Below are 23,199 nucleotides of genomic sequence, written 5' to 3' on the forward strand. Positions count from 1 at the left end.
TCATGATCCAACAAAGACGACCATAAAAAATGGCTTGAAAAGGTAGAAAAACTAGGAAAGAACAATGCCACAAAAACAAAAGGAAGAGAAAATGTACAGGAGGAGAGAGGATACTTGATGGTGTCAAGGCTGCAAAGAGGTCATGAATAGAATGGGAGATTGAGAAAAAACTACTTGATTTTTCTATGAAGAGGTTTTTGGTAACCTTGAAAAGAAAGCAGTCCTATTTGTGCAATCACAAGTCACACTGCAAGTGACTTTTGAGAAGTGAATGGGTGAAAAATTCTAGCTATTAATAAGGAAATGGACAAGAAGGCAGGGAGTGTAGACATTGTTTTCAAGGATTTAAGCAATGAAAGGGAAAGAAGATATAGAATTTTAACTTTAGAGGACAGAGTAAGCTTTTTTTTTTTGTGAACAAAGCTATTGGATAGGCAAAGGTTCAAAATAAAAGAGAGAGGTCTAGTGGGGCAAGCTAGATGAGTAGGAATGGATTCAAGGGCATTAGAGTAGAGGTCAGCCTCAATAAAGAGAAAGACCACCTTGTTCTTGGAGATAAGGAATAAAAAGAGGAAGAGATGGATGATAACATAAAAGAGTTTTGAGTGTGGAGTTAGATTTTAGAACCTTTCTAATATCCTGGCCAGATAAGAATTCATAACCTGTTCTGTTGTGACATTATAACCTGTCTTTATAGAAGTCTTAGATTGCTTTTATAGCAATAAATAGGTAGGACTATTCCAGGCCAAAGTAGACATTATCACTCTTTTCTCCTCTTTCTCTTCCTCTCTTCCACAGAGTTTGTCTTCCCTAACTAACCCTGCAACTTCAAGCAGGGTAAGATCAGTGTTGTAAGAGATACTCTGTTTACCAGTCTGTCAGTCAATTGGTATTGGCTGGCAAATGACTTTCAGGGATATCATGCTTGGAGTCACTAAAAAAAAAACAAAGGTCAGGCAGAATAAACAGTTTGCTGAGATACAACATGCTCACATGTTAGCTAGGAGTTGGGCCGAGAGGAATATCTTAGGATATGACTTTTTATTAAATATAAGATAGAACACTGGTGTTGGGGTCAAAAGATGGGGGATAAAGCTGTTATTGTAAATGCACATGATTTTAATTTTACTCCCTCTAATGTGGAGATGAGGATTTCTTTTTTTCAATGTCAAATATAATACATAATGATTCATAGCTTCTGGCAGATGATAACATTCGGGGCAAAATTTTAATGTCTTCCAAAGGTCTAGAAGTTTACTTTGATTATGGCTAGCATATTTCTTAGGCAGCATTTAGAGTATATTCACTTCTGCCTTTTTCCTGCCTTTTTGTCATTGTAGAGAATCGCAAGCATCAAACCTCCACAGAGAGCCTTGTGTCTGTGCAGAAGCTGGAAGATGGAGAGGAGTTGGAGTTGGCCAAGGTAACTAATGTGCATGTACCTGGGGAGGGGGTGTGTAATGCAGGATAGAACCTCATAGCCTGTAGTCCTGTATGTAGAGATGTTGTGATTCTCTGTTCTCATAAATTAACAAAACCTGTACATCTGCCTGCCTTGGCTAGTTTAGACATTTACCTGCTCAAAGAAGAAGTTGGAGTAGACACAGCTTCTGTCTTTTCCACATAATCTGTGAATTCTCCTTTCAGTTCAGGGATTCTCTTAACTTGTCCCTGTGTCAGAGGCATCTGCAGAATGGATGATAGGAAGGAGCCAGCAGTGGATCTTGTTTGAGAAATAGGGCAGTGTTGTCTTCCAGCTTTAATTTAGGTTTATCTCCCATCTAGGCTCTCAGTTTGTTAGGCTTTAATTATATGATTCTATGCAGCATGCCTCATACCTCTTCCTCCCAACCCTAGACCTGAAATTATCTGGACATGTGATGCATGCTACCACAGGATCTTTTCCATTGTAGATACTTCAGCATCATAGGTGTTCGGTCAGTGTTTGCTGACCCATGAGTGCCCTGTTGTCCATCACATAGGCTGAGGAATATAGAACAAAACTCTTAGCCTCAAAAGTTCCTACACTTTAGTTCTAATAAGGCAGTTAGATAGACAGTACCACTAGGTGTTGGTGTAATTATAGTATATAAATGGATATACAGACCTGGGTTGGGAGCATTGGAGAAGGGAAAGAGTAACTTAGAACTTGTCTTCATAACTGATTCTAGGTGATCATGTTACTCTTATACCATTCCACCATGAGTTCCAAAAGCCTGAGGGATTGGAACCAGTTTGACTACAAAATCCAGGTAAGCCCTTGCTTTTCCACACATCGAACTGGCCTGATATGTGGAGTCTTTCGCTTCATAATTAGTTTTCTCCATTTTAAAATTTTAATCTTTTCTCCTGGAGGATGGGGTAAAGACCCTATGACCTCTTTCACATAATTCTGTTGTTTTGGAGCTGCTGTTGTCGTTCCTTTTTTTTTTTTTTTTTTTTTTTTTTTTTTAATACTGTTGGCCTTCTGACCTCATTTGGGAAGGAATGAATGGACATAGTTCTCAGTAGGTTTCTGACATAATCCATCATGAGGTGCCATCCTAACCTTATAATTTTACCTCTATTATTCCCCCACAAATCTTCTCAGCTGAATTGACCTACATTCTATCTCTATAAATACACATGCTCCCTATCCTCAGTCCCGTTATTTTTTTTTTTCTCAGTCCCATTATTTATAATTTTTCCTTTTGTCTGAAATGGCCTCTATCCTGCTCTGCCTTTTGAATTTCTATCTACCCACCCTTTATATCCTTATCAAAATGCCTTCTCTGATTTCTATCCCCCATGTCTTACTTGACAACTGCTTGCTCCCTGGGACCTCATGTACAGGTCCTCTCCTCTTTTCTCCTCTAGTTCAAAGAAACCTTAATTTTTTTCCCCTGGATTCCTTTGAAAGAATGGATGAATGGAAATGAATGGGAAAATAAAAGAAATGCTTACTATATGCTCAGCACTGTGCTAAAATATCAGGAATACAAATACAAAAGTTTTGTTTGTTTGTTTTTTTACTTAATAGCCTTTTATTTACAAGATACATGCATGGGTAACTTTACAGCATTAACAATTGCCAAACCTCTTGTTCCAAACAAATACAAAAGTTAAGATAGTTCTTACCCTAGAAGAACTTTAATTCTAAACCCTAAGGAGGGTTACAATGTATATAGGCAAGTGTTAACCAGAAAGGAACACTTTGGTCCAGTGGGAACTCTTGGGGAATCAATTGATCCTTCCTCATTCCCCCTAATCTAGGAACAGTAATGTAGTTTAGTGTCTCACAGTTCCATACCTTTAGGGAGAGAGAAGGAGAGAGTCAGAGGTTGTCCAGGAGGCCCATAAAGAGGAGACTAAAAAAGCACAGATATTTTAGAGTACAGCAAAACTTGGTGCTTTGTTTCCCTGAAATCATTACACAAGAGAGGAATCCAATCAGGAAAAGCAGATTACCTGAAGTTTGAAGTAAACTGAGTCTCAGGCTGCCTCTTCAACAGGAAATGGGAAAAGGAAAAAAATTAAAAGTAGTTGCAGGCCCATTTGTATTCTCTACATTTTGGGTATACATTCTCTTTCTGTTCCATCTCTACCTTTTGTGTAGTCGGAGTTGGCTGCCATCCTTAAATTTGTGCTGGATCATGAAGATGGGCTGAGTCTGAATGACAACTTAAAGAGTTTCCTACAAAAAGGTAAGCAAGCTTTGATCTGCAGTCTTGAAGGGAGTCAGTCCAGATTTTGCCAAAGCCACAAACTAGGATTTGTTAAATCTTCATTTCTGCTTTGTTCTCAGAGTGTTAGATATCTATGCAATTCATACAGCTTTTTAGTCCCAAAGGCTCTTTTGTTTCTTTGTCTCAGCAACAATTTAAATAGTTTTTGGCTGATTGTTTTATCCATTGAAGTATGTCCCTAATATCCAGTTCATTGCCTCCATTAGTCCTGCCCCAAGACTTACCTCTATTCCCCTTCAGTCAGTTTACATCTTAGTAACTAAGAAATTGAGATCAACCCCTGTATTTGAATTGGTTTAAAGATTCTATTCTCCCTGATGGCAAAACCCCAAGTTGTTCTCTATGTTTTGTGTTTGGTGAATTAATATTGTCTTTTTCTGAGTCACAAACAGGTTGGTCCTTTGAACCAACCTAGTCTTTCATTAACTTTTTTTTTTTTGTTTCCTCATTCAGCTCCTCTCCCTTCCAGTAGTCCCAGCACCAGCTCTGATGAGTTTTCCCCAGTGCCTTCCCAACAAGCCAAGAAGGAAGTTCGATTCTTGGAACTTCAAAAGATTGGCTCCTCATCAGGCCTAAACAAGTGAGTCCTGGAGCATTTTATTTTCACTTGTAACTGGTGTCTTTGTATCCCAGAAATTGAGCCATTAACTGATCCAAGAACCCTCTTCTTTTAACAATAATGGAATATTTTGGGGCTCATTGGGCAAAGTAATATAATCTCTTTTACTCAATTTCAGCCAGGGAACTGAATACAGGGGCATATCGGGCAAAAACTGAATGGCTGAATGACCATAAATAAACTCTTCTTCCCTAGAAATGTAACTGAATTTGCCATAGTCTTCTTCCTGTGATGTGGATGGTTCCTCCATCCTTGACATCTAATGTTCTGATTTGGGGTTCCTGGGATCTCTTCCTCAGCTTTTTGTCAGGGTCTCCTGCTTCTCCAATGGGTGATATTCTTCAGACGCCCCAGTTCCAAATGAGGCGGTTGAAGAAACAGTTAGCAGATGAACGGGCCAGCCGTGATGAGTTGGAGTTGGAGTTAACTAAAAGCTGCCAGCTTTTGGCTGAGAAGGGTGAGTAGCTAAACAAGCAAATACCACCAGCCTATCATCTCCTTCCCTTACAGAGGGCTGCTCCGTTGGGTCCCTTCCCTGAGGGAGTACTGGGCTTACCTAAGAAATGTCCCCTCAGCATACTCTTCATCTCTCCCCACAATCAGGCCATCTCCTCCCCTCGGCTGTCCCCAGCTCTCTGGGTTCGTGCAGAGAAGAGGGCAGGTGAGCCACGGGGCTTTGACTTTTTTGGAGGTCAGTCCTGTGACTTTGGCTATCTAGTCTCTACCAGATTGTGGGAAGTAGCCCAGTTGAGAGAGTGGTGAGGTTGGTTTCCTGGGAGGGCCCCTCTTCCTGTCCTTTCTCCTCATCCACTATTTCCCTATTTTCAGTTGGACCTTATACTAAATACCCTCTAGCCACTCCCACTTCTACCTCTCCCCTAACATACATCCTCCTTTGTGGTATTAAGAATTGCCCCATTTGGGTTCCTGCCTCTGAGCATCTCTTCTTGCCTCCTCCAATCCTGGCAGACACACAGATCTCCATGATGCAGCAACGTATTGATCGCTTGGCTCTCCTAAATGAGAAGCAGGCCACAGGATCCATGGAGTCCAAAGAGCTAGAAGAATTGCGTGGCAAAAATGAGAGGTAAACTCCTCCCCTTGATCTCCTCCTTCCAGCTACATCCAGCTTCCTCTGGACCACAATCTGGCAGTCAGAGGTAGGAAATGAACTCAACTGCCCACTAACTGCTCTCCTCTTTTTCTAGTCTGAGCATACGATTACATGAAACCTTGAAACAGTGCCAGGACTTGAAGACTGAGAAGAGCCAGATGGAACGCAAGATTGACCAGCTATCTGAGGAGAATGGGGATCTTTCTTTCAAGGTGTGTCAGTTTTGGGTGTTGTGCTATGTTAGTGAGGCATCATGACTTTCTATGAGGCACATGGTTCTGATGCTGTTGGAACAGGGTAGATGGGACACAAGAGAGTTATTTCCAGTCTCCTATGATTTTGTTACTTAGGTTCTAGAAAGTATGGGATCTGAAACAGGATGTGTTTGGTGGTAGTATGTCTCCTTTTCTTGGCCTGTGTGCAAGTGGAAATGTTCTGGTCCTGAGGGGGGATTGGATCAGGAAGAGAAATGGACAACCTAGGTCCTCGGACATTTAGGAAGTTCTTTTTATCTATCTTAGCTTCGAGATTTTGCCAGCCATCTGCTACAGCTACAGGAGGCTCTCAATGATCAAACAGAAGAACACAATAGCTCTACAAAGGAGTGGAGAGAGAAACAAACTTACCTGGAAACAGAACTCGATACCACCCTGCAAGACAAGGTAATACCATCATTTTAGGGGAGTAACAATGTTGCCCTGAGAAGTAAGATCCCAGAACTTTGCCCAAGATCCTTTCCCAGGAATCTGATGAAAAGCCAGCATATCCCTAGTCGAATTTACCAGCTGTCCTCTTCTGGGCTTTTAATTTTAAGCAGGGATCAGAATGATTCCTATAATGTGATCTGAGAAAAAATAAAGAACCTGAGGTTATTGAGCTTTTTTCACTTAGAAGTAATGATAGGTGGTCAGGACAAGTAGTCTGAGGAGAAGGGTAGGCTATGAACAGAACTTCAGAGATAGTGTAGTGTTCTGGAGTAACAGCTCTTAGCATGGAAAAAATTGGCTGGGCTCACCTTAGTTCTAATTTTCTAAGACGTTTCTCCCAGGTTTACCAGCTGAATTATGTTTCCAGATCTGTCATATAAACAGTTTTACATGATGATTAACCTTTGACTATTCAGTTATGAGGCTAAAAGACCTGAACGTCTCAAGGGACTGCCTCTTGTGGACCCTGACCATTCAGTATCTTTGTTCATTTTGGTGTCTTTCATAGAAATGCCTTGAAGAGAAGAATGAAATCCTCCAGGGAAAAATCTCACAGTTGGAAGAGCAGTTGGCACAGATTGGGAAGAATCCTTCCCAAGAGAAGGGAGAGGTGTTGGGCGACATCTTACAGGTAGAGAGATGGTGACGTGGCATTGGGACAAGATCTTTATTCTGGACTTATTCCCTTGATTTTTAGGTCTTAGCAGTGTGGTTGGGACTGAAATGAAGATAGTTCAGTTGTCTATTTCTCTACTACCCAGAAAGGGAACCTAGAGAAGGATACCCACAGCCCCTCACAACTCACAGCTTCTGCTTTTGTTAATGGCTGCCTCTCCAAATGTTTATGTAGACTACCTCTGGAAGAAGGGTTCTAAAAAGATCAAAAAAAGATCAAAAAAAAAAAGAAAAAAGCATTGGGTTTGGGTTCAGGAAACCTAAAGAGGTATCCCAGATCAGCAGTTTACTTGATGTGAAATCTTGGATGACTTGGTTCATTTTTCTTTGTTTAAAATAGGTGTAATTATCCTTTCCCTATTCCATGGAGTTGTTCTGTGGCTCAGGAGTAATGAATGTAAATTGCATGTTACTCTTCACAGCTGAGGAGACCCAGTTCTTATAATAATCCTTGCTGAGATGGGAGGGTCCTTGAGCTGTAGAGCTCTTTGCTGCAGTTGGCTAGGCCAATGAGATATCTATACCAAGTTCATCTATAATTTGATGACCCTCTAAAGAATTGGAGTACGGGGGCCGTAGGAGGCATATTAGGTTGCAGAAAGGAGGGGCAAACCAGACTAGGCTTGAGATGGAGCAAATGAAAATTCCCTGTGTCAATCAGGGTAGACTCATGCTCACTAATAGTCCTTGTAATTCTCAGTATAGTGAGGCTAGGAGACCACATTTTTTTTTTTTTTAAACAAACACAAACTGTTGAGAGGAATAAGACGTCATCCATTTCCCCACCTTTCCATTCCTTTGAGATAAGGTGGTTGGCCAGCACCTAATGTGTATCTCTTCTTCCTGCTAGCTGGAAGCCCTGAAACAAGAGGTAGCCACCCTTGCTGCAAAGGAGGCCGAGCTTCAGGACACAGTGAAGCAAATGGAGTGTGAACGACATCAACGAGAGGCAGAGCTGCAAGCTGAGCGAGGCCGCTTTGAGGAAGAGAAGCAGCAGTTGGAGCAGAAGGCTCAAGCCCAGGAAGCCCAGCTTGCTGCTCAGGTGGCCAGCCTCCATGCCACCCTCCAGCAGCAGGACCGTGATCTGGCTGACCTGAAGCAGCGGGCTGAAAAGGAGCAAACACGACTGACTGAGACCCTGCAGCAACAAGAATTGGCTTCCCAAAGTCTAAAGCATCAGGTGGAGCAGCTGAGCAGCAAGCTGAAACAGGAAGAGGGGAAGCTCCAGGATTGGGAGGTGAGCAGCCAGATGAAGGATCAGCAGCTAGCAGCAGCTATAGAGGAATGCAAAGAGGCCCAGCAGGAAAAGGATGCAGCCCTGAAGCAGCTGGAAGAGCTGGGGAAAGAGAAAGCCATTGAGTTGGGAGCTCTGCAGAAACAGCTCCAAGCCACTAAGGAAGCCTGTACCAATGCCCAGACTTGTGCCACACAGGCCGAGCAGGAGAAGAACGTAATGAGGCAGAAGGTGGAGGAGCTCGATGCTTGTGTAGTTGACCTGAAAGCCTGGCAAGAAGAACACAAAGCAGAGGCTAAATCAGCAGAAAATCTTCAAACTCGGGTCCAAGAACTGGAGAGTTGCCTAAAAGCTGAGCAACAGAAAGTGGCAGAGAGAGAAGAGCTAGCTCGGGAGAATGCCCAGCTCCAGGAACGACTGCTTTCCTTGGAAGAATCAGTGCAGAACACTAAAGGAATCCTTGAGGATGAAAAGCGTCGGGCTGCAGAGGCCCTAGAGGGGCAGCTCCAGCGCGTTTCAGAACTAGAGGCAGAGACACAGAGCCTGGCGCGGCAGCGAGAACAAGATCGGCGGCAGCTGGAAGAGGTGAAGGCTGGGCGTCGAGGTCTGGAGGCTCAGCTCCAGAAACTTGGGGAGGGGCACCAGGCCAAAGTAGAAGCCTTGCATCAGGAGCTGGAAAAGGTGGCAGCCACCCAGCAAGAAGCAGAGAGAGAATGCAAGCAGATGGCTACAGAGGCAACCTCCTGGCGTACTCGTTTTGAAGAGAGCCAGAAGGAGGCGTCCCAGTGTGATGCCCGGCACAAGGAGCAGTTGAAGGCTCTGAATGAACAGTGCGAGGGAGTGCAGCGGCAGCTGCAGGAAGCCCAGGAAAGAGTGGCAGCGCTGGAGGCGCTTGTTGAGCGCCAGGACACCGAGCAGCAAGAACACACCCAACTCAAAGCCAACCTGGCAGGTGCCCTCCAGCAACTCCAGGAGAAGGAGGAGCAGGCTAACAGTCTGGCTGAAGGCCTTTCCAGGCTGCAAGAGGAGGTGGCTCATCTCAAGGCTGCAGCCAAGAAGGCAGAGGAGGAGAAGGAAACCTCCTTACAGAAACTAGCTGAAGAGCAGCAGCGGGCAGGAGAGCTTGAGGCTGCTGCACAGCAGCTGAAAGAGCAGCAGGGCCAGGAGCTGAGCAGGACTGGAGCGGCCCTGCAGGCCAAGGAGCAGGAAGCTGAGCAGCTGGCGAGGGAGCTGGAGCAAACACGCAGTGCCCTGGCTAAGAGCCGGGAGTGTCAAGAGGAAAAGCATGCCCAGCAAGAGCGGGAGGTGACCCGCGTGGGAGAGGAGCGAGATCAGGCCAAGGCTGACCTGGCTGCCGAGAAAGCAGCCAAGGCAGAGCTGGAGAGAAGGCTGCAGAGCTCCCTTAGTGAGCAGCGGGTGGAGTTTGCTACCTTGCAGGAAGCTTTGACCCAGGCCTTAGAAGGAGCTGAAGGGAAGGAGCAGCAGCTCAAACAACTCCAAAAGCAAGAGAATGCCCTGCGGGCAGAACGGGCAGAGCTGCAGAGGACCCTTGAGGAATTGAGAGAGCAGCTGGTCAAGGCAGAGGAGATGGTTTCCCAGGCAGGCACCCCTGGGGCCACAGAGTCAGGTTCCCAGGAGCTGGAGGCTCTGCGAACTCAGCTGGGCAAAGCAGAGCAGCAATGTCGGGAGCAGGAGGAGAAGATCTCCAAATTGGAGCATCAACTGGAGGCTTCTCAGATGTCCCAGGCCAGTCAGGAAGGTACTGCTACCACTCTTAAGGCCCAGCTGGAGGAGAGTGCCCAAGAACTGGCTGCTCTCCAAGCTGCCGCTCAGGAACGGAGCAAGGCTGAAGCAGAGTGGAAAGCCCAAGTAGCCCACGCCCAGCAGGAGGCAGAGAGGAATACCAGCCTTATTGGCAGCCTGGAGGAGGAGGTATCTATCTTGAACCTCCAGGTCCTAGAGAAAGAAGGAGAGAGCAAAGAGCTGAAGAAGCTGGTGCTAGCCGAGTCAGAGAAGAGCCAGAAGCTGGAAGAGCGTTTGCGCCTGCTGCAGGCAGAGACAGTCAGTGCTAGCACGCAGGCAGCAGAGCGCAGTGCAGCCCTGAGCTCTGAGGTGCAGGCTCTCCGGGAGGAAGCCGAGAAGCAGCGAGTGTCTGCAGATGGTCTCCGGCGGGAACTGGCCTCTCAGGCTGAGCGGGCAGAAGGTCTCGGCCAGGAATTGAAAGCATGGCGAGAAAGGTCATCCCAGAAGGAGCAATCCCTGTCCTCGCTGCAGCGAGAGCTCACTGCGGCCCAGGCCCTGGTGGGGGAGCTGCTGCCTGTCAAACATCTATACCAGCAGTTAGAGGCTGAACAAAGTGCCCTGCAAAGCCGTCACCGTGAGGAGCTCGAGCAGGGTGAGAAGGCTGCAGCTGCACTGCAGGCAGAGCTCCTTCGAGCCCGTCGTGAGCTTGGAGAACTTGCTGCATTGCGACAGAAAGTGGCAGAGCAGGACCGGGCAGCCCAGCAGCTGCGGGCAGAGAATGCTGGTTATGTCGATCAGCTGAGTGCACTACAGCAGGCCCACAGCCAGCTAGCAAAGGAGAACAGGGACCTGGGGGAGCGGGCCAGCCACGGGAGGCAACAGCTTGAAGCTGAGCTCAGGAGAACCCAAGAACTCGAGGCACTGCGGGCCAAGGCAGAAGCCCAGATAACCCAGAGTCAAGAGGAGGCTTTGGACACAGTGCGACAACTGGAGACCATGACAGCTAAGTATGAGAATGCCAAGAGCAAGGTCCTGGAAGAGAGGCAGAGGTTCCAAGAAGAGCGGCAGAAACTCACTGCCCAGGTAAGGGGCTCAGGCCTCAATGTTAAAAACCAAGGAGGGGGGGACCTAGTTGACCCCACACCATCCCCTCAGAGATCACAGTTTAAGATCCCTCGGGCTATGGAAGAAGTTGGCAACTATCTCCTCATTTCCTGGGTAGCAGAGAAAATGTTGATAGAACCTAGAGGACCCTGATCCCCTTATCCTGTCGTAGTTCCAGGGTGCCTCTTTCTCCTGACAAGTCCTGGGATATTGTCAGCCTTTTTTCTCCATGATGGATCTGAAAAACTGAGGAAAATTTGAGGTGAAAGCCATTGGCTTGTTTCAATGGGCCAAACCTGTGTTTTAGGTGTACTAGATCACTGAACAGGGGTCTGGATGCTGGCAAAAGAAGGTAGACATTTGACTGAGCTTAAAGAAGGGATTCCTCCCACCCCCATCAGAAGGCCAATATCCTAGGATTAGCAAGAGATCTCCCTCCTCTTATCTATAATTAACTCTTGGGTGCTCATCCTAGATTCCCAAGTATGGTAATTGAGGTAAGCCTGGCAAGCAGAACCAGGACCATGCCTTCCCTCTGTCCCTATACCTAATCTCACTGTGTCTATTGCTCCCTCACCCTTACACAGGTGGAGCAACTAGAGGTATTTCAGAGAGAACAGACTAAGCAGGTAATGCCCGGGGTACCCGCTAAACACTGGCTGCTTAAGCGGTGACATTGCATGACCCTGGCTGCAGCTTGCCATCATCATCTCCTGCTGCGAGCTGTTTACTGCGGTGGGGCTTCCTCTCTCTCCACTGGGGTGGGGTATGGGGAGAGGGACATGCCAGTGAAAAGAGACCCAGTCCCGGGCTGTCAGGGAGTGTGCTGGGCCTTCCACACAGGGAGATAGGGCCATTGCCTTGAACTCAATTCCTCCAATCCTGTCTGTAAATTTGAACTTTCTTAGTGCACTTCCTCCACTTGCCATGCTCCCTGTCATGTTAGACCAGTGGGGTGGGACTGAGACAGACACATATTCCTGTGCTAACTTCCTCTTTTCCTTTTTGGTTTATTCTATCCAAGCCCTGTTCCAGGGAGACACCCAACCCTTTTACCTCCCTTAAGCCCTCTTCTGTAGCTTGAGTCTTTGTTCCTAAATGAAGCCTGTCCTCTATTGTCCTTTTTACCCCACTCCAACCCTTCTCATCTTCTTGCCCGAGTCACCTGATTGTCAAAATGAAATTTATTTGAATTCTGGGGTTTAGCCTTAAGTACCATCCTTCTAATAACTATATTACCATTAACAAAGCTCCAGGGGAAAGTCCTGTACTCTAGTGGGGAGAACAAGAGAGGGCTTTACAACCTGCTCTTGCCAAATTCTATCAAAGAAGCAGAATTTAGCAGCAAAGGAACCTAAGCAAGAAATGATTTCTACACTTTATAGCCATTACTCAACCCCGCCTCCAACATGACTGCTTTTCCAGAGCACAATAAGAAGAATAACCTGGATGGAGACATAAGGAATAGAAACAGCGTATAGGTCAAACTCCAGCCCTTACCAGTATTGCCTTTATACATCAGGGGGTTAAATTGGGCCCATAGATGTCCATAAAAGTACTGTCCACAGAAGCTCTACTCTGCTTCAAGGCCAGGGCAAACTGGGCTTCCTCTCTTAGAGGGATACCGTAGTTATGTTATAGGCTGACATCACTGCTTCCTGTTGGAAACAGCTCAGGGAAGAGACCGCTCTCCTGTGCTGAAGGTAGTAGTAACTCATCAGTGCCCTTCCCAAGCCAAGAGCTGGGCCAACAGAGAAGACGCCTACCCCTGGCATGGAGCCCTTGGACAGTCAATTCTTTGGATAACAAAGAGTTGACAGTGAAGACACCTCCCTATCCCTATCTCAATATCCTCTCTGAGTTTATTCACTGGTGATTTTGTTCCTCTCTCTTTGTGGAATCTGGGTGCTGCTAACTTGTAGTGCTTCCTAGGTGGTTCTTGCCCCTCATCCAGCATCCTCTCTATCCCTAACCCTAATACTAACCGCGGCACCTCAAGTTACTAATACTCTTGGCAACTTGCCTGGCTGTTAGTTAAGTGGGAATCGGAGTGAACAATAGATTAGAAGAAAAGGCTTAGATATTGGTTGGTGTTGGCATCAGCTTTGGCTTTGGTACTTTTTAGGGTGGGGTTGAAGTTTAGAGATTGGTTGCTGTAGGGAGGGGGGAGGCAGGGAAGGTGATTTCCCTACTATAGTCTGGGAATATAGGTGTCTGAGGTAAAGGTGAAGCATACAACAGCTACATCTGCTGATACTTTGTATCAATTCTTTCAATATAATTCCTCAAACTTTGCCTGGGATTGGAGGGGGAGGGAGAGGAAGAGTGGGTTGGAGGTACAGGAGGAAAAAAATAGTAACACATATAATACAGGTTATATCCACATTGAACTCTGCAGCTACTGGTGCAGAAGAGGCTGTTGTGTTGTATCACCACCTCACTCCTAGATCAGGTCTCCAGATTTGGGCCCTTGTTGCATGCTTATTAGATAGGTGTTTAAAACCTGGTCTCTGGACCTGAATGGGGAAAGCTCATCTAAATCCTTTCTCCTTCTTCCTGTCCACCTTTCTTCCTTCTCTCTAGGTGGAGGAACTGAATAAGAAGCTGACCCAGCAACAAAATCTGAAAGTAAGTTGTAAGCTTAGCAGGGAAGGGTACTGACTTTGTATCAAGAAGAACAAAGATAATGTTCTAGCCAGTCCTAAGTCGTCCTGCCTCTGTGTCAAGGTGGGAATGGGGTGGGAGAAGAGATCTAGAAAGTGATTGTGATACTAAGGGTGCCCTTACCTCTGAACAACATCTCCAGAGGTCATCTGGCTCTGGTACAGGAGTCATTGAGTCCAGAGGGAGAAAAAGATTGGCATTTTCCTTTCTTCTTCATCAGCCCTACTCAGATGCCATCACCCATTGGTAGAATATGCCCAAAATTCTGGTAGCAAGTGAACCAATTTGAATTTAATGTTCAATATATGAAGAGAAATTGTTAGTGTAAAATATCTAGAGAAGTAGACTAGAGCCTAAATTATGAAAGACTTTCATGGTCAAGGTCAATCTACATCTTATCTTTAAAATAATAGGAAGTCAAGGAAGCCTCTTGAATTTAAATAGGGAGTGGTACAGTTAACAAGAATCCGGGTAAGTAGTAGTTGAAGGCTTAAAGCAATCCTGGAGTTGTGTAAATAGAGGGGGTCATGATAAAAGATGGACATAGAATTGGCAAGCTTTTGGCAACTGATTGGAAGCAGAGAGGGAGAGGGGCATGTGGAGGATGACACCAAGTTTGCAAACATTTCTAGCCTAACATGCTTCAGCCTTCAAACCTACCTGTACTACTTTACCTTTGGCCCTAGATACTATAGGAGACAATGACTTTAAATATTAAATACCTAATGAAATATAAAAAGAATACTAGATTTGGTCACAGGACCTAGATTTGATGTAGTATTACTGTTTTTGGACAAGTCATATAATCTCTCTAAGGTAGTGTCCTCATCTTTAAATTGAGGATACCTATCTGATTGTATTTTGGGGAGAACCAAAAACTGGTAAAGTATATGAGAGGACAAGGAAGGAAGTGTGAAGCACATATTGGGACAGTCGTAGGACTTAAGAAAAATGAATGGAAGAACTGCTAGTTAGAAGATCCTGCTTTTCCAGGATAGAATCCAAGCTTTCCCTCTTCAGCATTTAGCTGTGCTCAACCAGGAAAGGGGCGGTCCAGGCAGGAGCTGCCTACCAGACTTGGCTTCCCTGGTGGCCATATCTTTTCTCTATTAGTAGCACAGGACCATAGCTAGAAGGGACCCTGGTCTAACACCCTCATCTTACTGATGAGGAAGTTGCATCCCAGAGAGGCCATGGTCTCACAGCCATTCCCAAGCAATTGGCATAGCTGGCCTTTGAGACTCGAGGTTGGCTGACTCCAAATCCAATGCTCTTTCTGTCGTGCTATGACAGTCCTTTACCCAAAAATGTTAAGAAACAGACTCAAAATGTGGAGTTCCCTGGCATTTGTGGAGACTTTGAATTGGGAGGAATTCAGATTGGCCTCATAGTTAACCTCTTCCTTCCTCCTTCCACAGTCCCACGAGAGTGAAATTCAGCAGGAAGCTCATCTTCAGGCCCAGCTAAGTGAACTGCAGGCCCTGCTGAACCAGAAGGAACAGGCTGCTGAGCACTATAAGGCGCAGGTGAGGTGCCCCCAGTCCCTTCAAGTCTCTTGTGGCCTCACTCTTAGGAGGGAAATCGCCTGAGTTCTTTGTTCTTCTTCCCCTTCAATTGCAGATGGAGAGGGCCAAGGCTCACTATGATGCCAAGAAGCAGCAGAACCAGGAGCTGCAGGAACGGCTGCAGAACATGGAGATTCTACAGAAGGAGAACACTGAGCTTCGAGCTGAGTCCGAGCGGCTCAGCTGGGAGCTGCAGCAGTCTGGGCTGAAGACCAAGGAGGCTGAGCAGACCTGCCGCCATCTCACAGCTCAGGTTCGAACATTGGAGGCACAGGTGAGGAAAGAAAGATCTCAGGGCACTAGGGGCTGGAGGTAGGGCAGAGCAAGAGAGAGACCAGCCCAGCCTTGAGCAAAGGTGTGGGAAGGAACCTGCTGGTCAGACACTTCTCTGAGTAAGTGAAGGAAGCGAGGGAAAGAACTTGTGGAGTTCTGCCTTTTAGTTTCCTTGGGTTTGGTGCCCACCTCAGGCCTAGGATTCTGAGGAAAACAAAGTTAGGAAGTGCTGTCTGCAAGATATATCAATGGGCGTTGGATGTATGAGGATAAAAGAAGCAGCAAACAGAAGTACCTTTGTGATTGAGAATGGAATAAGCTGCTGACAGACTAAAAAGTCAGGACAGGCTTCTCTTGGAGGCATTGCATGAACTTTCAAGGAAACTCTGCAGACTAAATAGGTGCAAGTGAGGAAGAGGAGGACTAGGCCTCTCCAGGTAGAGAGAACAGCTGGTTCAGAGTCACAGAAGAAGAAAATAGAATCCCAAGTTCAGAGGACAAACTGCCAGTCTGGAAGTCTCCCCATTTGTGAGACTTGAAGTACCTGACTATCCTAAAGGAGAAGGCACTGAGTTTTTAGGGGGAGACAGGACTACCTGCCTGGAATCTTGGCCTAAATTTTGGTTGTGTGGAGTTGGAAGTGCAAGGTGAGGGAGCTGAGACTTCAAGTTTCTGCCCCCTATAAAGGAAGACATTGGAAAGAGTTCAGTGCTCACCCTCCAATCACAAGAAAGAGGAATCCAAGGGAGGTAGTGTCATTCAAGGCTTGAATAAAGCAGCATGATGGTGGGTATAGTCATCATGTAAATTATTCTGACTTTGCTGTCTTCTAAGTGTCTGAATAATTCGTGTTTGTCACAACACAATAATACTAGAATACATTCCTGTGCTGTAGTTTGTCCAGTCAAACCCCATCTATGACATACAGTCCCAGCCCATGCTCTGAATGTTTTTCTATGCATGGATTTTTCTTCTGTCTTTGATTTCCCTTAGGAGTAGTATATATGTCTCACAGTGATATTGTCTTTTCTAAGGGCAAGCATGGTTTAGTGACTGTTTTAATTCCAAATTGTTTTTCAGAACAGTCAAGACAAATTGGCAGCTATACCAGTGTATTGGTATCCCTGTCTCCCCATAGAATATGAAATACAGATTATATTACTATTTTGTTATTTTTGCCAAACAGATGGACACACTGTGAAAGCTCAGGGTTGGTTTGATTTGCATTTTTCTTAATAGTGTCTTGATTAGTGCTTCACTCAGTATTAATATTTCTTTCATAAGCTTTTTGATCATTTACATTTCTTTTGAAAACAACCTATTCTTGTCCTCTGGCTACTTTTCTTTTGAGAAATAACTGGTAACCAAGTATATCTGATTTCAGCACTTTATTCACCATCCTGTGCTGCTTCTCCAGGGAAGCCTTATGCAAATATCAATTGAACCAGGTTCTACATAGGTCCTCTCTTCATCTTCCTAACCAAAGACGGGCATAAGCATCTCTCTCTCCCTTACTCTCTCACTCTTATTTTCTCTTTCCCTTCTCTCTCCCCTCTTGTCCTTATCAGGTTGCCCATGCAGATCAGCAGCTCCGAGACCTTGGCAAGTTTCAAGTGGCAACAGATGCATTGAAGAGCCGAGAACCCCGGGTGCAGCCCCAACTGGACCTGAGCACTGATAGCCTAGAACTGAGCAATGAAGAAGGGACCCCACTGACCTCTACAAGATCAGCAGCTCACCGCACCCGGTTTGTTTCCTTAGGAACATGGCACATCTTTGCCTTGATTAAGCTATGACTAGATCCTGAAATTTGATAAGGGCTGAGATCATCTTATCCTTTCATCCTATAATATTCCAGGGACAGAATATATATACTTGAGGTCAGTATCACATCACTGTGCTAACCTTCATCAGGATGAAATGGAATCCATTCCAGATACATCTCCATCAAAGATCTGGAGATGGGAAAGAAGAGAATGAGAAGATGGAATGTAGACTTTCTACATTCTAGCTATAGCTAGAAAGAAGAATTTGTGGAGGGGTATTACAAGAGGCTAGAATTCTAGATTGGAATCATTGTGAAAGACTTGGAATGGCAAAGTAAAGAGTTTCTACTTCTGTAGGCAATAGGAAACTATTTTTCAGAGTACAAGAGGAATACGATCTTAACAGTCCTTAAAGATTACCTCAGCACTGGGTAAAGATGGGAGAAGGTAGAAAGGATAGAAGGAGGGAGAAGAATTAGGACTGAATTGAACCTGAACAGATAGGTTTGCAATGGGCATGGAAAGGGCACAAATGCCAGAAAGGTTCTAAAGGTAAATTTGATGGGTTTTGCCTGCCACCTGATGGTATATGAGTAAAAGGGGAGAGATAGAGGTGACTTCACAGTGGGAGTCTGTAGCACAATTAGTGGGCAGGAAGAAGATAGATGAAAGGAGAGATTTTTGGTACACAATTGAGTTTTGATCACTATGAAAAATGATACAGGGCTTTATTTACTATTTTAAAAATGCTTTTATATGTGAAAAGGATAAGCTTTATAATTGACTTTATTATCTAAAGTTCTTGATCTGAGTTTTCTTGTCATTTTACTTTGTCTTTATGTAATTGTTAAATTTATGTATGTTATTCTTTTGGATTGACTTTCTTCATTCTGTGTTGCTTCATTGAAGCCTTCCCTATTCTTTGAATTCATACTTGTCATTTCTTTTTAACTGCTGATAGTCCTGATCATTCATTGCATTCACATAGTAATTTTTCAATCATTCCTTTAATTTTTTTTGTTCTAAGTGCTGCTTGTGTTAATATTTGTGTAAAAAGTGGTGTAGTGCTTTACACTGGATTTTAAGTGAGGAGTAGAATTTCAACAGGTAAAGATGCCATAGTGCCATAGATGAGAAAAACAGGCCAGGGTTGGGCATGCAAGTAGCCCAGGTTAGCAGGTGTATAGGATCTATGGAATATTGACAAGGAAGTTGGGCACTGGAGAAAGATTTTCCAAGCAACAGTAATGTGTGCAAAGGCAGGAGAGAACAAGGGCTATTGTGAGGAAAGAGTAGGCCCCCTTCCTTAACAGCTTATTCTGTCATTTAGGATGAGGTCTACAGATTTTAAACAGCTTTTATCTGCATCCAACAGTTGGCAAAATTAGCAAATTTGTGTTCCATGTCTTAGGTGGTATAGTAGACTCGGCAGGGATGAAAATGGTATACAGGATTATCCAGAAGCACAGGTAAAATCGGTAACCTCCCAGGTGCTTTCCAGCCTCAAGGATCTAATGACAGTTTTTCCTCCCCAGAAAATCATCTCGAACCCAGCCTGATGGCAACAGCCTTCCTGGGGAGCTAGCCTCTCCCATCTCTCAGCGCCTGCCTAGCAAGGTGGAGTCTCTGGAGAGTCTGTACTTCACACCGATCCCTGACCGAGGACAGGCTCCCTTAGACAGCAGCCTGGACTCCTTGGGCGACATCATACTGGATTCTGGTCCCAAGACCCGTTCAGCTCGAAGGCGGACCACACAGATAATTGATATCACCATGTTATCCAGGGTGAGGCTGAAGCTGGAGAGGAGGGGAAAGGGCAGTGAGATTAAATTCTGGTGCCTCAAGTGGGGACTCATCTAATTACTTTATTATCGATTGCATTAGAATGTAAATTCCTTAAGGTCAAAGGACATGTGGCATCATACCTGGCATCTAGTGTTGTGTGAATGCTTAGTTTCTTCTTTTCCTCCCTCCCCTCTTCTCACTTTTGTTTTTTACATCCTGAAATATCCTCACATTTTTTTCACAATAGCAGAGCTAATTAATTATCCTCATTTGATAAATTATGAAAGTGAAGTCCTAAGAGGGCAGCGGGTCTGCACAAAGCCACATGGTAAGTTGGGTTAGAACTGGCAAAACTTGCCTGAAAAAGGATACAAAGAAATGTATTTCTTTACATTTAATTAATGTAATGGGATTAATGAAATGGTTCTAGCCTACTTTTAGATAATCTTTTATGGCTGAAATGTCACTGCCCCTCCAAAGTTGTGACCCCTGACTGTGGTCTGACTTTGCAGACCCTAAGCCCTTGATTTCATGTATATACATGAATGTTTTTTTGTTATAAGTGCTGCTTTTGTGTTAATATTTGTGTAAAAAGTGGTGTAGTGCTTTACACTAGATCTTGTGAGGAATAGAATTTCAACAGGTAAAGATGCTATAGGTGAGAAAGACATGCCAGGGATAGGGTAGAATGGGAGCCTATATATATATAGTATACATACTGTATATACAGTATGTGGTATAATCTTAGACCCTCATCTTTGGCTTGAAAAAGGAAACTGGATAGGAAGGTCTCTGGGTGCAGAGCTCTTTTGAGGACAAAATTCAAAAGTAAGAGAAGAAAACAGAACTGAAAGATGAGAGATCTGACTTACAATCCTAGCTATTCTATACTGTGAACCTATGAAATGCTCTACGAATGTAAAGAATTATTTTTATTAGCAGATGTTGTGAAGACTGACAAAAACAAGAATGTTTACCCAGGAATGTAAGTAGAAGGGCTAGATGAGAGGGTCCCATAGTAAGTAAGTTCTGAGTCTTATAACATATAACCAAGGTAGGTCGACCCAGGAGCAAAAAAGGTGAAACTAGATCTCTATAGAGAATTGGGCTGATTCAATCTCTTTTTGAAACTGACTTGGCCATCCTGTCTTTCAGAAGCTGGATACAGATGAACCTGACAGCTCCAATTCATCCTTCTACAGCACACAGTCAGCCCCTGCCCCACAGCGTAGCCTCCGTGGAGGCCTTCGCTCTGCTTCCTCAGCTCAGTCCCTGGCAAACTGCCCCTCCCGGGAGTCCCGGACCAGGCTGGGCTCCATGGAGGATGGTAACTCAGCCCTGCTCAGCCTCCCTGGCTACAGACCTACCACACGCAGCTCAGCCCGGCACTCCCAGACCAGGGCATCTGGAGGGGCCCCTACAGGTGAGAAGAGTCCCACTGGGGAGAGAAGGGTCTCATTGGGGGGGGGGGAGGATGGGACCAAACATACAGACTGTTAAACCAAGGGCGGTCTCAGTGTTGGGAAGCTGAGTTTTCTACTCAACAACGTGTTGGGATATTTTCAATCCTGAGCTGTCTTAGGTTACTCCGTAACATACCCCAATCAGCTTCCTGGTGTAACAAGTTAGCATGTGCTCTTGAGGACTGCAAAGTAAATCTGAAATCACTCCTTGGGGATTCATAATTAGGGTGCTAGAAAACAACCATACTATTACCTGGTGATCCAAAACACACGTCCCTTGGGCTGTTTTTTGTCCGTGGTATTCTGAGGTTCTAGGTATCCAGTTAGGCCCAGCCTGTTGTTTTACAGATGAGCAAACTGAGGCCCAGAAAATGAAGTGAGTGGCCTGCAGTGGTACAGGCTCCTATGGAGTCCAAGGGTCTCCAGAGTGGGGCTGTTTCATTTTTCTGTCTCTGCCTCCTTCTCACCTGTCATGGTGCCTGCAGGCATAGTAGGTGCTTCCTAAATACTGATCGACAGTATAACAGTGGCATAGTAATGATTTGAATTCAGGTCTCCTACTTCCAAATTTAGTTTCCTACCACTATAAATTCTCTTTCTGCATTGTTCCCTGGCATTAGCTTAAGAAACCCAAAGTAGACGAGGCCCATGGAAAGTGAGATTGCCAGTGCCTTGGTGTGGCCGCAGGTATACAGCTTACTCTTCTAGGCTCCCTCAGAATTATTATTGATTACCTTTAACAACTTGCTCAGAACCTGGAGTCTGAAGCATTTGCCTTTTGGGCTTGCTGCTCTCTGGGCCCATAGGAGCTCTGGGGCCTGGTGCTGCTGCGCACTCCTTTCCTTGGAACCCTCTCACCCGCATCAGAGGAAGAAGGCGCCTGCTGAACACTTGTAGGAAGGGGTTTCAGATGGAAGGAGTCTCTGATCTCACCAAATTTGATCATCTCTGCAGCTAAAGGGATTTAGGGGCACATTAGGGAAACAATGTTCAGTGCAGAAAAGCCAGCTCTTTTCCCCTGGTCCTTGCCTCTTTTCCCCATCCCACCTCGCTCCTGTCCATCACAGGACGAAGCAGCTTCTACACAGGCACCTGCCAGGATGAACCAGAACAGCTGGATGACTGGAACCGAATCGCAGAACTGCAGCAACGCAACCGCGTCTGCCTCCCCCACCTGAAGACCTGTTACCCCTTGGAGGCCAGGGTAAGCTCCACAACGGCTCTTGGGCCTCAGCCCTGGCCTTCAGAGCCTGGCCCCTGGGAGCAGCTCAGCCTGGCCAGGATTTGTCAGCTCTGCTCTCAGCACTTAGAGGCTTAAGTCCCCTCCTCCATGTGCTTCAGCTTCAATAGGATCTCTGACTTAGTCTTTGCTTTGGGCACCTACCCCCACTTACCCTTTTTTCCAAGAATTCAGGGAGACTTGGCCACCGCAAGTACTCCTTGTGTGTGTTCTTTGCCCTTGGGCTTCTCAGGCAGAAAGACTGGAGTTTCTCAGGTTAGGGGCCCCCGGGAGCTGCACCTCAAGTCCTCGCTTTGGTCATACCTCCTGTCTTTGTGACCCAATTCCCCAGCCTTCCATGAGCCTGACCACCATCACCGATGAAGAGATGAAGACTGGGGATCCCCAAGAGACCCTGCGTCGAGCCAGCATGCAGCCAGCCCAGACCACTGAGTACAGTGCTACCCATCACATCCCCCCGAGCATCACCACCCGGCAGCACCGAAAGCGAGTCTCCACCGAGCCCGAGCAAGGCCTGGGCACCCCTGAGGTACATGGTGGGATTCCCCCTCCCTGCCTCACAGGTGACACCCACATTGGGGACATAGAGCGTGGCTCAGGACCTCTCTTCGCCTCAGAGCCTCTTTTGCTGGGGTACACTGTGTCATCACGGTCCCCTGCCAGGTCCTGCTCTTATCCGTCTCTGGGCTCCATTGTCCTGTTCCTGGCCTCAGCCCTTTTGGTGTGCTTCTCCCACCCCACCCCGGAGTCTTAACCCCCCAAGCCAGAGGATCCGGGAGGGCCCAGCTCATGTCCCACACATCGTCTCCTCCACAGGCTAAGAAGCCGACCAGCTGTTTCCCTCGTCCCCTTACTCCCCGGGATAGACATGAAGGCCGGAAGATGAGTGCTCCCGAGGGCCACAAGAAAGGGGCCCCTGCTGCCAACAAGCAGGTGAGAGGCGGGGGGGCCGGGAGAGGGGCACTGGGCTTATCTCGGAGGCTGTAGATGGCATGGAGCTGGATATGGGCACTGCCCTGCCCACCCACACAAAGGTGTCTTTTTCTTCCTCTCTCAGACCAACAGACGCCAGTCATTAGCCTTCAACATTCTAAATACACCTAAGAGGCTGGGGAACAGCCTGCTTCGGGGGGCTGCCAAGAAAGCTGCAGCCAAGGCCTCTCCCCTCACTCGAAGTGGGACCCGCCGCTCCCCCCGTATCGCCACCACTACTACTGGCAGTAGCACTTCTCCCCGTGCCAGGGGCAAGGTAGGCAGCCAGGGAGGGGCTGGGCTCCAAGCAGGCCTTGTTTCCGGGGTGGTGTGCCTCCAGATCTACTGACACGCCCACTCCCCCCCACCCTCAAAGTCTCTCTTGTACCAGAGATTTGCACTGCTGCCTCCACCCAGGAAAGAACTACTTCAGAATCTTTTACTTAGACCCTTCTGGGGAAGCTTAAGGGGATCAGGTATCCAAAGGATTCCGAGAAAAGAACTTGCTAGTCTGCGGGTTGAGAGAGTGGATCAAGAGGTTTAGGTTCCT

At 46.1% G+C, this 23,199-nt stretch overlaps 1 protein-coding gene across 6 annotated transcripts in view; it reads left to right on the forward strand.

Annotated features, from left to right (window-relative positions):
- The window catches only part of NUMA1 (nuclear mitotic apparatus protein 1), an 81,485-nt gene that overhangs the window by 57,146 nt on the left and 1,140 nt on the right, over positions 1-23,199 (forward strand). For 5 of the 6 annotated variants that reach the window (XM_031962012.1, XM_031962013.1, XM_031962011.1 and 2 more), the window contains exons 5-25: positions 1,341-1,423; positions 2,172-2,252; positions 3,596-3,683; positions 4,179-4,305; positions 4,644-4,801; positions 5,314-5,431; positions 5,553-5,670; positions 5,980-6,120; positions 6,674-6,796; positions 7,691-10,900; positions 11,509-11,550; positions 13,505-13,549; positions 15,004-15,111; positions 15,206-15,424; positions 16,992-17,170; positions 18,725-18,974; positions 20,130-20,397; positions 21,505-21,641; positions 22,009-22,206; positions 22,494-22,610; positions 22,735-22,926. In XM_031962012.1, coding sequence (XP_031817872.1) covers positions 1,341-1,423; positions 2,172-2,252; positions 3,596-3,683; positions 4,179-4,305; positions 4,644-4,801; positions 5,314-5,431; positions 5,553-5,670; positions 5,980-6,120; positions 6,674-6,796; positions 7,691-10,900; positions 11,509-11,550; positions 13,505-13,549; positions 15,004-15,111; positions 15,206-15,424; positions 16,992-17,170; positions 18,725-18,974; positions 20,130-20,397; positions 21,505-21,641; positions 22,009-22,206; positions 22,494-22,610; positions 22,735-22,926 — 6,002 coding nt within the window. The remainder of the gene's footprint in view (positions 1-1,340; positions 1,424-2,171; positions 2,253-3,595; positions 3,684-4,178; positions 4,306-4,643; positions 4,802-5,313; positions 5,432-5,552; positions 5,671-5,979; positions 6,121-6,673; positions 6,797-7,690; positions 10,901-11,508; positions 11,551-13,504; positions 13,550-15,003; positions 15,112-15,205; positions 15,425-16,991; positions 17,171-18,724; positions 18,975-20,129; positions 20,398-21,504; positions 21,642-22,008; positions 22,207-22,493; positions 22,611-22,734; positions 22,927-23,199) is intronic. The other variant, XM_031962017.1, reaches the window with a different exon arrangement.

Source organism: Sarcophilus harrisii, chromosome 3 (genome assembly GCF_902635505.1).
Source record: "Sarcophilus harrisii chromosome 3, mSarHar1.11, whole genome shotgun sequence".
NCBI classification, from domain to species: Eukaryota; Metazoa; Chordata; class Mammalia; order Dasyuromorphia; family Dasyuridae; genus Sarcophilus; species Sarcophilus harrisii.